Source organism: Castanea sativa, chromosome 9 (assembly GCF_040712315.1).
Source record: "Castanea sativa cultivar Marrone di Chiusa Pesio chromosome 9, ASM4071231v1".
Classification (NCBI taxonomy): Eukaryota; Viridiplantae; Streptophyta; class Magnoliopsida; order Fagales; family Fagaceae; genus Castanea; species Castanea sativa.
Genome location: NC_134021.1, coordinates 41,835,622 through 41,849,803, shown reverse-complemented (window position 1 = coordinate 41,849,803; position 14,182 = coordinate 41,835,622). Strand labels below are relative to the sequence as shown.

At 32.1% G+C, this 14,182-nt stretch overlaps 1 protein-coding gene across 2 annotated transcripts; it reads right to left on the bottom strand.

Moving 5' to 3' along the window:
- Positions 1-4,984: 4,984 nt before the first annotated feature.
- LOC142610050 (putative inactive purple acid phosphatase 16) lies at positions 4,985-10,739 on the bottom strand. Of its 2 annotated transcripts, none has more exons than XM_075781760.1 (5): positions 10,349-10,739; positions 8,207-8,431; positions 7,039-7,315; positions 6,491-6,659; positions 4,985-5,418 (listed from the first exon to the last, which is right to left on the bottom strand). In XM_075781760.1, exons 1-5 carry the CDS (start codon positions 10,644-10,646, stop codon positions 5,206-5,208), a joined length of 1,182 nt encoding a protein of 393 aa, XP_075637875.1. In that variant the 5' UTR covers positions 10,647-10,739; the 3' UTR covers positions 4,985-5,205. The 2 variants fall into 2 exon arrangements, with proteins under 2 accessions (XP_075637875.1, XP_075637876.1); XM_075781761.1 differs by having other exon boundaries at positions 7,039-7,306; positions 10,349-10,729.
- Between the last annotated feature and the right edge of the window lie 3,443 nt (positions 10,740-14,182).

The window sequence follows — 14,182 nt, the reverse complement described above, 5'->3', positions numbered from 1 at the left end:
ATGCAATGTAGGTACTTTGTGATGACTGATAAGGCTTGTCACTTAAGAGTTAGTGTCTTCAATTTCATGAGGGTCCCTTTTGCCTCCCTTTCGCGCTATACCAACTGTCTTTTTCACAACTGCCCCTGACCACTTCAAACGTCTGTTTTTGTCAATTTACCTTTTTTGACCTCTGCATTTCCCACCCACCAACCATCTTAAAAAACATCTTACTATAAAAAACAAGTAAAATACAGTGGATATTTACGAGGATTGGGCCAGCCAGGGTCAAGACATTTCAAAACTGATGAATTTGGTCCCTAAATCGTTATTATCTTTCTACTCTTTGTCACGGTGATTAGGAACCAAATTGATCAGTTTTAAAATATTTTAGACCTGACTATCATTAGTCCAAACCTCAAGAGTATTAACTATAATTCACCCTAAAAACAAAGAAGAATTAAGGACCTTATAACATAGTTTAGAGTAAGAAAATTACTACCATGAGAGGCCTGTAACTTATTTGGTTTGCACTTCTTAACAGAGACATTCAGGATTTTAATTCCCCTACTCTAACTATTGAATTATAAAATAAAATAAAAACAAAAAAATTAGGGAAATTGCTGAATGATTACCTATTTTTTTGGTCTGGATTTGGTGAATTTCTGGTTTCAAATTACATTTTGCTAGATCAATTCACTATTAGGAATATATGTGTTGCATTTCTAAGTTTTGTTTAAAAGGTGAAAACATAGGATTTGTTCGATTAAGCTGAGCTTGAGAAATGATTTGGGTGAATTTTCATGTGTTCATACTACGTTTTGATAGGTCAAGTCATAATTAGAAAATATGTTAAATTTTTAAGGTTGGTTTTTTATGAGTTTCTATGAAGAAACCAATACCAAAGAAAGAGGACAGGAATTTTTAAATCGTTGTTTAAAAGGTGAGAAAACATGGGATTTGATCCGTTAATACAAGTGATTGTTTGTGGGAATGAAAGGTTCCTCTATTATTTGACAGGAGACAATCTACCTAAAGTTTTTATGAATATCTAAATATATAGCTTCTTTCATGTGGAAAGTACAATTTCTTTGTGGACCAGTTTGTAGTGATTATTGATTAGCATAGCAATGACCTGCTCAAGGCTTTATTTAAAGTTTAGAACCTAAGAACATATTAGGACACTGAGAAATGTACAAGTTATGGTTTTGCTCCTCTTTTCCTTGCTTTCCTTCCCTTTTTTTTTTATAATTTTTGGCTAACCACTATGTTTAGAGTTTTTTGAGCACCTAATACGATGTTTCATCATTCTAATCACACCAACTAATTACAAGAACGAGTCCCTTGGGGATGGCCCCAAGAAACTGGCCAAAGGTTTCAAACATATCCCTTCCTAATTTTAGTCCATTTCCATGTTAATTCAATAATAAAATTTAGGGCAAATTATATTTAAACTTTTCACTTATGGTTCAAATTAGTGGGAAAGGGGCAGTCGATCAGGTGCAAAGATGTCAACGTGACTCATTATGCAAGCTATGAATTCAAGGTAGAGGGATTGCATAATTAAAACCTATAATTTCCAAAGTTTCAAATTAAACCCTGAACTTTAAAACTTTTTCAAATTAAACCATATTGTTTTTTTTTTTTCAAATTAAAAATCTTGTATTTTAAAATTTGTATTAATTTAATCCTCTAATAAATCCTCCAAATCAAACATTAAAGCTTTAGAGTATAAATTGATATGAATTTTTTTTTTTTTTTTTGAGATAATTACAATATGCTGCCAACCTCGCAACTCGAACCTGTTCGTCTTAATCCTTCAACACTTTGTGCATGGAGAGATGCCAATTTAGTTACAAGGTCTTTGGCAAATTGATATGAACTTGAAAGCTAGGGATTCGTTTTGAAACAACAAAACTATAAAGTTTAATTTTTAACAATTTCAAATTTCAACATTTAATTTAAAACTTTTGAAATTACTAAGTTTAATCGAAACTACCCCTAAGATATATATTTAAAATGTAATTTACCCAAAAATTTATTTTACAATATGATTAGAAGCATATTAAGCTGATAATAAATAGCTCAGACTCAATCTTAGTAAAACTTAGTTTATATTTGTCTATTGAAATCCAAATCAACCTTTTCTATTCACAAACAAACTTGTGAACATGAAGCTTAGATTATTTTATAAAACGTAGATATACCGTTAGAGATTTTTGTGTCTAAGTTTATAGATTAGATTAGAAGAAATACAATATCTATGAATTTAAGTTAATGAAATATATATATATATATTAGATGAGTAATATAAATTATTTAGTTCATGGTTATATATGTTAGTTGTTAAAATTGATTAATTTTATTTATAGGTTCATAAATGAAAAAACTAATTTAACATCTAAACCATAACTTAAATTAATATAGCTATGAAATTTTAATCATGATATTTTCTTTGTATGAAAAGAACACAAGTTTGTGTGTCGCTTGTTGGAAGATCTATATTGCCAAAATAAATTGTTCTTTCAGATATGATGTATTTTTTGGAAGTGACGTGGATCTTAGATGATATTAAGCTGATTAGTGAACAATTTGTTAGTATATCCTTTGTTATTTTTTTGAAGATGCACTTTACTTGTGTTGCTCTAGCTCTTGCTAGAGTTGCAAAAGAGAATGAGGAGACCATTTTATTAGAAGAATGCTCTTCATTTCTCTTTCCCATTGTATAGCATGATATTGAATGATAAAGTTTACTCTCGTTTTCTCTAAAATAAAATAAAAATAAAAAAAGAACGTGAGTTTTAGTTTTTTTTTTTTTTTTGTGAGTAGAGAAGAACATAAGCAATTGTGAACAGGGTCAATTAAAATATAATTGTAGAAATTAATGTCATATTGTTGAAAACACTAGGAAGTGTTACCAATTGAAGTACAGGGCCCTTAAAAACATTCATATAAAATTAATGTCATGGAAATTCTTACCCCTAATGTTGTGAACATTTTAGGAATTCGGCTTTAATTCCAGTGAGTTTGGGGAAATTTATTATAGTATTGCTCTTAGAAACTGTTTGTTGCAAGACATTTCAAGGCACAAAGTTTCTTTGAAAATAGTCAAATTTAGCTATGGTTGTTAAATTTTTAGGTAGATTAGATTAAACATATGACATTTATTCAAAGCCAATGGCAAGATTGGTCCCCTTTTCTTTTATCATTAGCCATGTGAACTGGATTTGACTTGTCCAAGAGAATGGAACCTTAGCTCTTTGCCTTCACATTGTGGCCCAGCACAGTGAGACCCATATTGGCTTTTTGCTAGTTAATGTTTTGAGACGGAAAGTTATAAATGTTGAAATTCCTGTAATTAACATAACACTCTTTTTTTATGGATGGGGGTGGCTAGGAATATGCTTAACAAATTTGGGCTGACATGAGTAGTCCCAACTGGAAGAGATTAAAGTGCCTTTATAGCTGTTTAATGGCCCAAGTAAATGACCTCTTCTTCATTTTTTTTTCTTTAATAATTCATTTTTATTGAAAGACAATAATGGTAGACTACACAATGGGGTAGCCTTCCAAGCCCTGCCTTCCCATGAGTTTTTTTTTTTTTTTTTTTTTGCTTGGGTGTTCGATCTTTGAGGCTCTTAAAACAACTGACTAATCTTTTGGTGAATATAGTCGTCTTATCCCACACACATCAAATGATAACAAATAGAAATTACTTAGAGGTTGGCGTAAAGTATTGGTTAAGAAACTTGAACTCAAGACCTCATTACCTTATTTATCAAATAAGGGGTATGTTTTATTGATCAAAAGAGCTACAGTAATGTAACGAAAATTGGGGAAAATTTTTCTCTACTTATTTAAAATACCATCATAATCAGTGATTTGTAAAGAGAATCTGATTGGTCCAGTTGGTCAGAGCAAGAGAACTAGAAAGCAATCTTCTCGGTCATAGTTATGAAATCTGATTTAGAGATGAGATACCCAACATTTAAACCCTTTCTGATCTAACATCTAAAATGATTTAAATCATGCAATTTTTCTAGTTTTTAATGTTGCATGTTTGTAAAATTTCAGTCATAAGATTCTGTAGTCATTGTTTTGTGCCTTTTTTTAATTTTTTAATTATGTTACCCAACTTGCTGCATTGTCCAACTGGTTCAAAAACAACTAGCCCATAGCTTCCCCTTTTTTTAAAGAAAACAATTTTATCCTTTTAGCTGTGTTTCAAATATATTACTAACTCATAAAAGTTAGAATCAACTTTGCTTGATTCCACATAAAGAAGCATTTTGTGAACAATGGGTCAATTTCTTTTCATCACTTGGATTTCAAATAAGTTGACCATCTAAAGCATGAACAATATTAAAATCAAATTGCATATGCTTAGTTTGATTACACAAAACTAGAATAGCAACTTGTCATAACAAAGAGCCTCTTATGGATAACCAAAAGGGTAAAAGAAACATTTTCATAGTAATGTACCATCACTGTCGTTATAATTAAACACACATCCCTCCATTTGCCAACATCAATGCATTGCTTAACTTGATTTAGATATTCATTAGAAAATTGCAGCGTTATTATGATGCTTTCTTCTGGAGTTTTAATCAAGTATTCCTTCTTTTATTAATCTTATCTAAGCATAGAGCGCGGCAGAGGCATAAGAGCTTTGATTCGAGAGGCCATGGTCGGTGCATTAAGATAATTTTACACAGAAACACTGATTACTGAGAGAAACAGAACCCTGGAGAAGTGCTTCAGGGAGTTTCTAGATATGGAAGGAGATGATGTGCCATGAAGCTGTTTTAACTTAAAAACTTTTTCGTTTACCGATTATCATAGGAGTTAGCCTAGCAGAGATGAGCCTAGGAAAAAATTCTTAATGATATAGAATTGACCCATCATTTATTGTTATATCTGGCTTAAAAGCTCTTCAATATTCCTTGAGTTAAAAGATATTATGAAAGCTAATAATGTGTCATGTTGATAAAGAAAAGAAACAAAGGGAAAAAAAATGGCGTGGCCTCATGTATATAGAACATATACAAACTGATTATAAAATTTACACACATATGTACATCATGTAACATGTTTGATCTAGGAAAAAGGGGGGGGAGAGGGGGGGTGTTGTGGGGGAAGAAGATGCAATGCATATACTTGCACAGATATTATTGGTCCTCTTTTTCTTTTCACAAATGTGAATAATTATATATTCCTTGATGGTACTCAAGGACTCAAGGTAACTCTGCTGTGTACTACACCGTCCTCCATCCTTATCCAAGATTTAATAGAGAAAGGTTGCTGAGTGATTTCTATAATTCTAGCTCCTCTAGGCCAGCTTCCATAGCCACCATAACCAGTGTGCCTAGCATAGCAGAGCCAGAGTTTCTTATAGGGGCAGCACCAGTCCAATCCATGGTTATGTCCAACAAATACTGCCTGCAACAATAAAAAGAGAGAGAACTCAAAATGATCCCATTCATATCCGTCAAACCCAAGCCACAGATTCATTTAGTTTCTGATATTCAAGAACCCTAAGCACACATATTGCATATTAAATATGTGGTTCCAATTCCAAGCTTTTCTCAAGCCAAAACTGATCAGGATTTTTTCAGCTTTCTTGCCAAAACATTAACATATTTGCTTATACTGCTTCCACCATTTAGAAGAAAGATACAATTACAATTACCAAAACTCAGCTGGCCATCCTAAACTGCATTAAGATAATTTAAGTGCAAGTGTGTGACTCAAATGTCATGGGTGCTTGAACTCATATTTTCAGGGAAATGTATTGCAATAGAAATGAAAAAAAGATAATGGTACCATACAATCATGAAGAACCAATTTAAAGGGGAGGGGTAGAAGGAGAACAACATGATAAATTAATCATGATGAATAACCAAAAGAAACATAACATGAAAAAAAAATATATATATATATATATTAAGATAAGAAGAAAAAGAAAAGGAAAAGAAAAGCTCCTTTTGACTGCAACGAAGTTATAAAAGACACAAATACAAGGAACTCAAATTTCAACATGTCAAAACAAGTTTTCATTCTTTTCTTATGTAATTCTTGTCAATTAAATGGAACAATAACAAACAAACAAACAAACAAAAAATTGGTCATTTTGGGCCACAGAAGCCAGGTCATACAAATCAAGCCAGGCAAAGCCTGGCCAGCTTGTGTATCAAGAAATTCCCTATTTGACTAGGTAATAGTAATCAATCAATCGAGCTGAAAATGGGGTCATTCAAATTTCAAGGTCAAATCTAGACCCAGTCTGTCTAGGAGCACTGATGTGTATCATATGAGTATGAAGCTATATGTAATTTTGTATGTACATATGTGGACATGCTTGTTCCTTTGTGTCGTTACCTACAGAGCAGGCATCTAACATGAATATATGTATGTATGTGCAAATCTGTATATTTACATATGAATACACTCATTGCTTATCTTTGAAATGAATATAATTATGCGTGTCGTGCTTGCTTATCTATGTGCTTACCTTGACAGAAGGCCTTTTAACAAGAAGATTCATGATACCCAATTCAGCTTCTTGAGAAGCAACACTTTCTTTGTTAATTAAGCCTACACAAGGCTGGTGTATTCCAAACCGTGGAGCAACGTTCCTATATGCTTGACTTGGAATATGCCAGAATATTAGCTCAGGCACGCTGTCAGGTAACACTAGATTGGTTAAGAATATGAAGGAAACAGATTTATTTAACAAATTTATAATTAAAAAAATGAATATTCTCCATGTCTTATTGGTGCATTTCAAAGAAGAAAACCAAAACCTCAGCATTGTCAATTACAACTAATTGCCTCAATGGAATTAACCTTTCTTTCCTTTTCACTTTCTGTTTAATCAATCCACATCGGGAGCAATGTTCCAAAGTTTTCTGTTCCTTTTATTCCTTTCTCTTGCAAACCATTTAAATCAATGAACTATAGTCTGGCTATTTAAACCTTGTTTCCAATTAATTGTAGTCAATGCTAATAAGGTTCCACAAAGAGTAGTTAAAAAAAAAAAGTATTTCTGTGTTCTAGTACCTTGCGTTAGGGTTGATCTCTTCAGATTTTTTCTGGAACCATTCTGCTTGGGCATTTGAGATAACTTCTGGATAGAACCCGCCGCCAGAATCTAAAAAGTACAGGTATACCACGGGTGACTTTGGATCATCTGATGATGATACTTGGAGAACGTAGTTGGATATACTTGGCCAAAGATCTTTAGGACCATTGCTAGAATAAGATAGCACATCATGCTCAATGTCATGTTTCATCAACTCGATACGCTGTGTGCCTCTGAAGCTGCACGCTTCTTCTCCTGCCAGACATAATGGCCCCATCAGAGAGAAGCTGATATATAAATCTTTAAAGCATTCCCCCCCCCCCCCCCCCCCAAAAAAAAAAGTATTTAAATCTCTCATAAGAAGAGAATCATATATTATGATACTATTGAGAATTTGCATGTTAGAATGACATCCTTTTCTATATTTTCAAATGTTGAAATAGTAATACATTATGGAAGATGAGAAAGGAAGAACAGGAGATTAACAAGGTTTCATCACTAAGACCTACGTACACAGCACCAAAAGCCAAATGGCTACATCTTCATCCTCTTGATTGAACACATTACAAGGGAACTCAGACTTATAATGGAATATACAGAATTTGAAAATAGGTAAACAATCAAATAATTACATACATATTTTGAATGTAAACTTCACATCTTTATAATTGATTCCTCCAATCCCTTGATTTACTCCATGCAATCAATTCCTTGATCGTCAACAATTTGTGCAAAATGCCATTCTTGCCAACATATATTAAATATTATAAGTTAGCAAATATATCTTGTTATGAACTTATGATTACTGATTAATTCAGTATCCCATTGCTAATGCTATCTTCAAATTATAAACATCATCTAAAAGGCTATCTTATGTTCATTTCAAAATATTGCGCAAGGGGGTTTTATTTTATGGTTCACTTGGTTCTGTAATTTCAGTATTCTTCATCATAGTTTGCGTGAATATCTTTTTGACTCTATACCAACTTACAATAGGCCAAGCTCCAAAGAGGCAGCTGTCCAAAACAATGAGAGATCAATCATAATCCTGGGAAACACTGACAAACCCAAGGAGTGTTGCCTGTCACTAGTGATGACTGGTTTGTCACCAGCCTTTTTACCCCACATTTCATACAACATGCTAACCTGAATATGTCGAGTTGGCTGCTGGGCAAATAAGTGGAGGAATTCCAGGGGCCGAAAACCACTCCATCGGCCATTCAAATGGTGCATCATCATGGTTTCCAAACACACTGGCCCAAGGAATATTTCTGGATTTTGTTGGAGAGATTGCCTGATCCCAATACAAGCTGGCATTTGCTATTGGGATATTGTTGGCTGTAATGACATCTCCAAGGTATACAACAAAATCTGCTATCCAATCAGTTCATTAGAGTATTAAACCAAAAAAACAAACTATAAATAAATTAATCAAAATATTAACTATGCAAAAGGGCTCTATATCTAGCTTTGCACACTTAACTTTTTGAATTTAACAATAATTGGAGTAATTTATCGGGGTAGACCAATACATTAAGCAAAAATGTAACATTTTAAGTCAGCTGAATATCAATTCAAGATATTGGAATAGAGATGAAATTTTAGTTTTTTCAACATAATGTACTAAGCCAGAAAATAATAATGGTCTTGTCTCTACAACAGGTGATAGTCACCAAGTAAGTGACACTTATTCCCAGCATGTTAGTACAGTATAGAGAGGACATTAAGATTTAAGACATCATACGAAAATTTCTTTGTGTAGCATTCAAAACTAACCATTTTAACAGAAAATAAAACAACAAACCCAACAAGTTCATCATGCCTTTGCAATGATCTCTATTTTTTTTGGCACAATATCATAATCTATTCCATGTAGAGTACCCATAAAAAGGAAATGAAAATCATGTATGTCAAAGTGGTACCAGGCATGCCTTAACACCAACAACACGTTGAAGTTTAGCAATTTGAATGTGTGGTCATGTAATTATGAAACAAATGCTATATCTATATGAAACAGTCGACCCAACTAGTGGGCATCAATTCATTGAATAGAATCAATAAACTACACTATAAAGTCCTAATTATTCATTATGGCAAGGTCAAACCCACCAAATCTGCTCATAGCACTTTGTAAGGCACTACACAACTGGTCAACTGTTGTTATTGTTTGATAAGAGCAATATGGTAAGCAAGATGTTAAGCTGCTCATGCTGTTCAATATATGAATATCTATATATGTGCAGCATAATAACCTAAATGTATAGACAATTTTGTTTCTTGAAACTAAACTAAATTGTGGTAATCTTAATATGATTTAATCTAATTTGATCAACTTTAGAAGTCTAGATTGTATAGAACAACAACAACCAAGTTTTTGTCCCAAAATATTTAGGGTCGGGTATGGATTTTCAATAGACTAGTCAGCGTTAACCACATGAGATATCCATTTTTAATACTTCTAGTGTCCGAATTCTGGAAACAAAACTAAAATTCAATAGCACTTAAAACTAATAGATAGACCCTTCAAGGTGCAATTCTAAAACTTGTTTCCCCATTTATTCTGACATGACAAAAGAGACAACAAACATGTTGACGTAGTAGTAAGAGAGTAAAGGCCCATATCATTGCTATTTCGAGTCACGTGTGCCAGACACTTCACAAATGACCCACATGAACAAGTTGCTCAGTTACTAGTCCCACATTACTAATCCCAAACTCCCTTCAAGAAATTGGACTTAATACACTACATAAAAAAATGTGCATTCACAAGTACTAAATTATTAACGAACTAACAATTAACAAGTCATGAGAAAGGTTTTGCTGCATACTTGTAAAGGAGTACCTGACAGCACAAAAAGAAAGGAACAAATGTCTAGGGTCAACTTAGTCATGTGCATTATATATGACCCTCGAATATATGTTGCTTTCTTTATGCATATATACGCAATTACTGCATACAAGTATGCAGTAAAACTTTTAGCATGTACATGAGTTAACTTTTCTTTTGTAAGCTCTCAAAAGTCAAAACGATATTTCTGACAATGAATTTATATACACACTTTCACTTTAAAATTTTGAAAAAAACAAAATACTTTTTTAAAATTTTAGAAAAAATGCTTTTTGAAAAAGCATTTTTCAAAAAAAAAGTTGGTATTAATATTTAGTAGGACAGTAATAGTGACATGGCAACTGAAACAACATGGTACAACAACAACAACAACAACATTATTATCACACAACACAACAAAGCTAGCACATGATTGATTAAAAAAGAAGTGATAAAGTCACCTATAGTAGTTTCATTGTCCAGCACAGTGTTCATGACCTTTACTGAGTTCACGTCCTGGACTGGACCCCAGTCTGTCCACGCGTTCTCCCCAAAATGCAGGTCTGCAAAAACCGCTATCTTGAACGCTGCACCCGCCCGCATCTGAACATACCTCTCACCGCCTGAGGCCTTTGTTGTTGGTGGTGGTAGTAAGGCCAGCACTTGGTCATCTAATCCGACGGTCAGGATGAAGAGAGAGAAGCAGGTGAAGGATAAGATCGCTATTTGGGTTTGAGTTTTTGGCCTCTTCAACTCCATTGAAAGGAGAGAAGAGAAGAGAATTTGGGTGCAAATATATTGGTTTTTTTTTTTTTTTTTTTTTTTTGGGGTATGAAGGAGGTGATACTTTGGGTGGGTATGGTGGTGGTGGTGGGAGTGAGTTTTGGTGGGAAAGAGGATGAAATGACGGAATTGTCCCTGGTCTGATTGAGATGGTTTTGGTTTGTTTATGATGCTCCTGTTTTTTGGCATAATTTTGTTTAGGCCCCCTTGGATTTTGTCCTTTGCAATTTGTCTTCTTTTTTTTTTTTTTTTCTTTTTGAGAATCTTTGCAATTTGTCTTGAAGGAGCATAACTCAAGAATTCTAGTCCGGGACGGCCCAACATAATTCGGGCCAGGCGAAAAATTTATGGGGGACTTTTTTATGGAAGTATTAATTAAACAAAATTATTTAGTACTAATTAAATGAAGGTTAATTTGATACTTAATTTGATGAATAATAAAAGCTAAATTAATGTTAATTTCATGTAGAGAATTGAATATTATAGTTGAACTATAAATATTAATAAAAAGAATTAAAAATATATTACGATTTAAAAAAATACTTTATTTTAGATATATGACAATGCATAGTTAAGTAAAGTTGTAATCTAATTTTTATTTTTATATCTTGTTTTTAAGAGAAAGAGAGAGATAGATATTATTTGATATGTGGCTTTGTAGGATATCAATTTACAAAAACTAAGGTCTCAAACTATGAGGGGGATTAATTTATAATTGATGATTTAACACATTTGCAACATCTTTTTGAAACATTTTAGGGTTTCAATTAGGTTAAGATTAGTCTCGTACTTTGAGAGTCTTAATAAAAATGAAAAAGAAAAATGAACTAATTAAAAGCACTATAGAATGTTCAAAATATAATGTAACTTTGACTCTCATTTATGAACTTCATCAATTTAACTAATGAATGTTTATATCACTTTTTGTGATTAATAACATGGCAATTTGTAAACCAATAGTAAAATTTGTAGTATGCTTAATATTATTAATAATAATAAAAATGTACAACGTACCTTTAAAATATATATAATTTTATAAAAATTAGACCTTTAACCATAGGAAGTGGGGCCTTTTTCCCTAAGGGAAATTTTTTATTTTTGGTGGGGTCTTAGGCCTAGGCCTAACTTGCCTAAGCATTGGCCAGCCCTGATTCTAGTATTTTTCAACAAAAATGTTCAAGATTTAAGGTGATAAATTTCAACATGACCTACAAACACATACAAAGTTAATGAGATAGGGTTGAGCCTTAGCAGGTTCGTGTAATATTCAAGTTGACACAAAAAGGCAAACACATGAAATTCATTTTCAATTGTTTAACCCCTTTAACTGAGCATCATTTTACCAATTTATCCTTTAAAACCTGAGCTATATAAACATATTTTTTCATCAAATTTCATCTTTTCTAGGCCACCTTAAATTTATGGTTGTAATTATATTTTTTGTTGATGGAGATTTTGTTTAGAATTTAGTTGTAATGTATACATGTTATAAAACACGAGAATTGCTATTGACAAGTTATTTGTATTAGGTAAACATGTCAAGTTGGCTTATTAATCAAATGGGTCATGTCAAGTCATGTCGATCATAACACATCATATTTATTAAACAAGTCATACGAGTCATGTTGTGTTACTTGTTTAATAAACATGTTGTGTTAAAGTAGGGATCCTATCACAATTAATGACGTGTATTGTTCATGTTGACAAATATAGTTAAATACTCATGAATTGATAAGACATAAACCTGACACGTAAACATGAATTGTCACTCACTGCTTATCTAGTATCTCCCTCTCCCAACTATCAAATTATCCAAAAAAAACAAAAACAAAACATAGAGTAATGCTAAAGACAAACTTTTTTTACAACAAATGTAACAACTATGCTTGATTTTTATTTGGGCCTACGATTAACATCATTTTATTATTTAGTATTTATAGCTTGACCATTTATCCATTGTGAAAATAATTTTTTGTATCCACTAAAATAATTTTTTTTAGTCTATCATTTACCATTACAAAAGATTTTTTTTTGTTTCTAATCTTGAAAAGATATTGAGTTTTTTAAAAATTTTAGTCTTATGGGACAAGTCATGAGTTCAATTCAAATTCAATCACACTTCCACATATATGTATTTGATATTTACATGATTTCTTTACGGGTTGTATGTGTATCCACTAATTATCACTTTCAGGCAATGGGGTACCTATCGTCATACTGAAATCTACATTCAAATTCAAATTTAATCTACTCAAACACTAAAGCTAGTAGTAACAACAGTATAGCTTGTCTAAATTCTAATCCAATCCAACTCCAACTATTTAATTCCAACAAATCCTAATTGTTTTTGTTGGAGTTTTTATTTTGGTAGTTAAATGCTACCTTTCCTGGCATTATGATTTCTGGCTCTTTTATGATGGTTTTTGACTTCAAGAAGTAGCAACGTAAAATAGCAGTAACAAAAGCTAAACATTAAAACTGAACACTATAATCTAATGAGTGCTTCGCAAACCAACTTTGACAATATACAAAAATAGGGATGGATGTATCATATATTGATACACCACACTTTTCTCAAATAAATATAAATATATATATATATATATATATTATACATTAATATCATAAATTGAAAATTATTAAGCACTTTCAAAATAGATAAGAAAGTTTTCCAAATTAAATAAAAACTACATAAAAGTTAATTTTTTTCATGACTTCTTATAAGTCTTTTATTTTATATAAACATTATTTTATTATGTAACTAGTTTTTATTTATGCGAAGTACGGGGTTCTTGTATAGTTCAATATATGTTGTCTTTAAAGTAAAATGAATCTTTTTTTTATTAGTCAACTTGAGAAAGTTTAACATTTTCAACCCCAAACTTATTGCCATTTTGACCCGATTACTTTCTAGCAAATGCCTCGGGGCTCGGGCCCTCAGCTATGATAGAATTGAAATTATGAAACTGTCTATTCATTTTTAAGGATTAAGACAGCTTAATCTTCATTGACAGAGATATTAAAGCCAGTTTAGCTCTTAATCTGTGGTTTCGAGTTTAGCTCTTAATCTGTTTGTGGCAAAGCAGCTCGAGTTTTTTTTAATTTTTTTTCTTATTATAGTTAGTAGGTATACATACAAGTGATGAGAAAGGAAGATAATGTAGGATATAAAAGCTAATGACAGAAAAGATAGAGGTTCAAATGAAATAAATTAGAAGTTTGAGAGCTTAACTGAGAAACTAAAACTTGCCCAAAAAACAATTAATTAAAGAACTTATTGGTCATTTCACTCAACCAAGTCGATGCAACACACAACCTATATTACGTATAGTTCCTTGGTATATTCTCGCGAATATAGATCCTCTAAATGTGACCTATTTGACTTTTCTTTCTTTTTTTTCTTAGGAAGAGTTGTGAAATTGAAGAACAAAATGATGACAGTGATTACCAAATCAATAACTCATCAATCCAACAAAAAAAGGTAATCTTATTACCTAGTTGGAGTGTTGCAC

What these genes read in the sequence shown, in the direction of transcription:
- LOC142610050 (XM_075781760.1), bottom strand. Translation starts at nt 10,646, where the DNA reads ATGGAGTTGAAGAGGCCAAAAACTCAAACCCAAATAGCGATCTTATCC. An exon ending in AGCCAACTCGACATATTCAG is followed by an intron (nt 7,316 to 8,206) that starts GTTAGCATGTTG and finishes TATGTCTGGCAG; the next exon opens with GAGAAGAAGCGTGCAGCTTC. An exon ending in TTAAAAGGCCTTCTGTCAAG is followed by an intron (nt 5,419 to 6,490) that starts GTAAGCACATAG and finishes TTATTGTTGCAG; the next exon opens with GCAGTATTTGTTGGACATAA.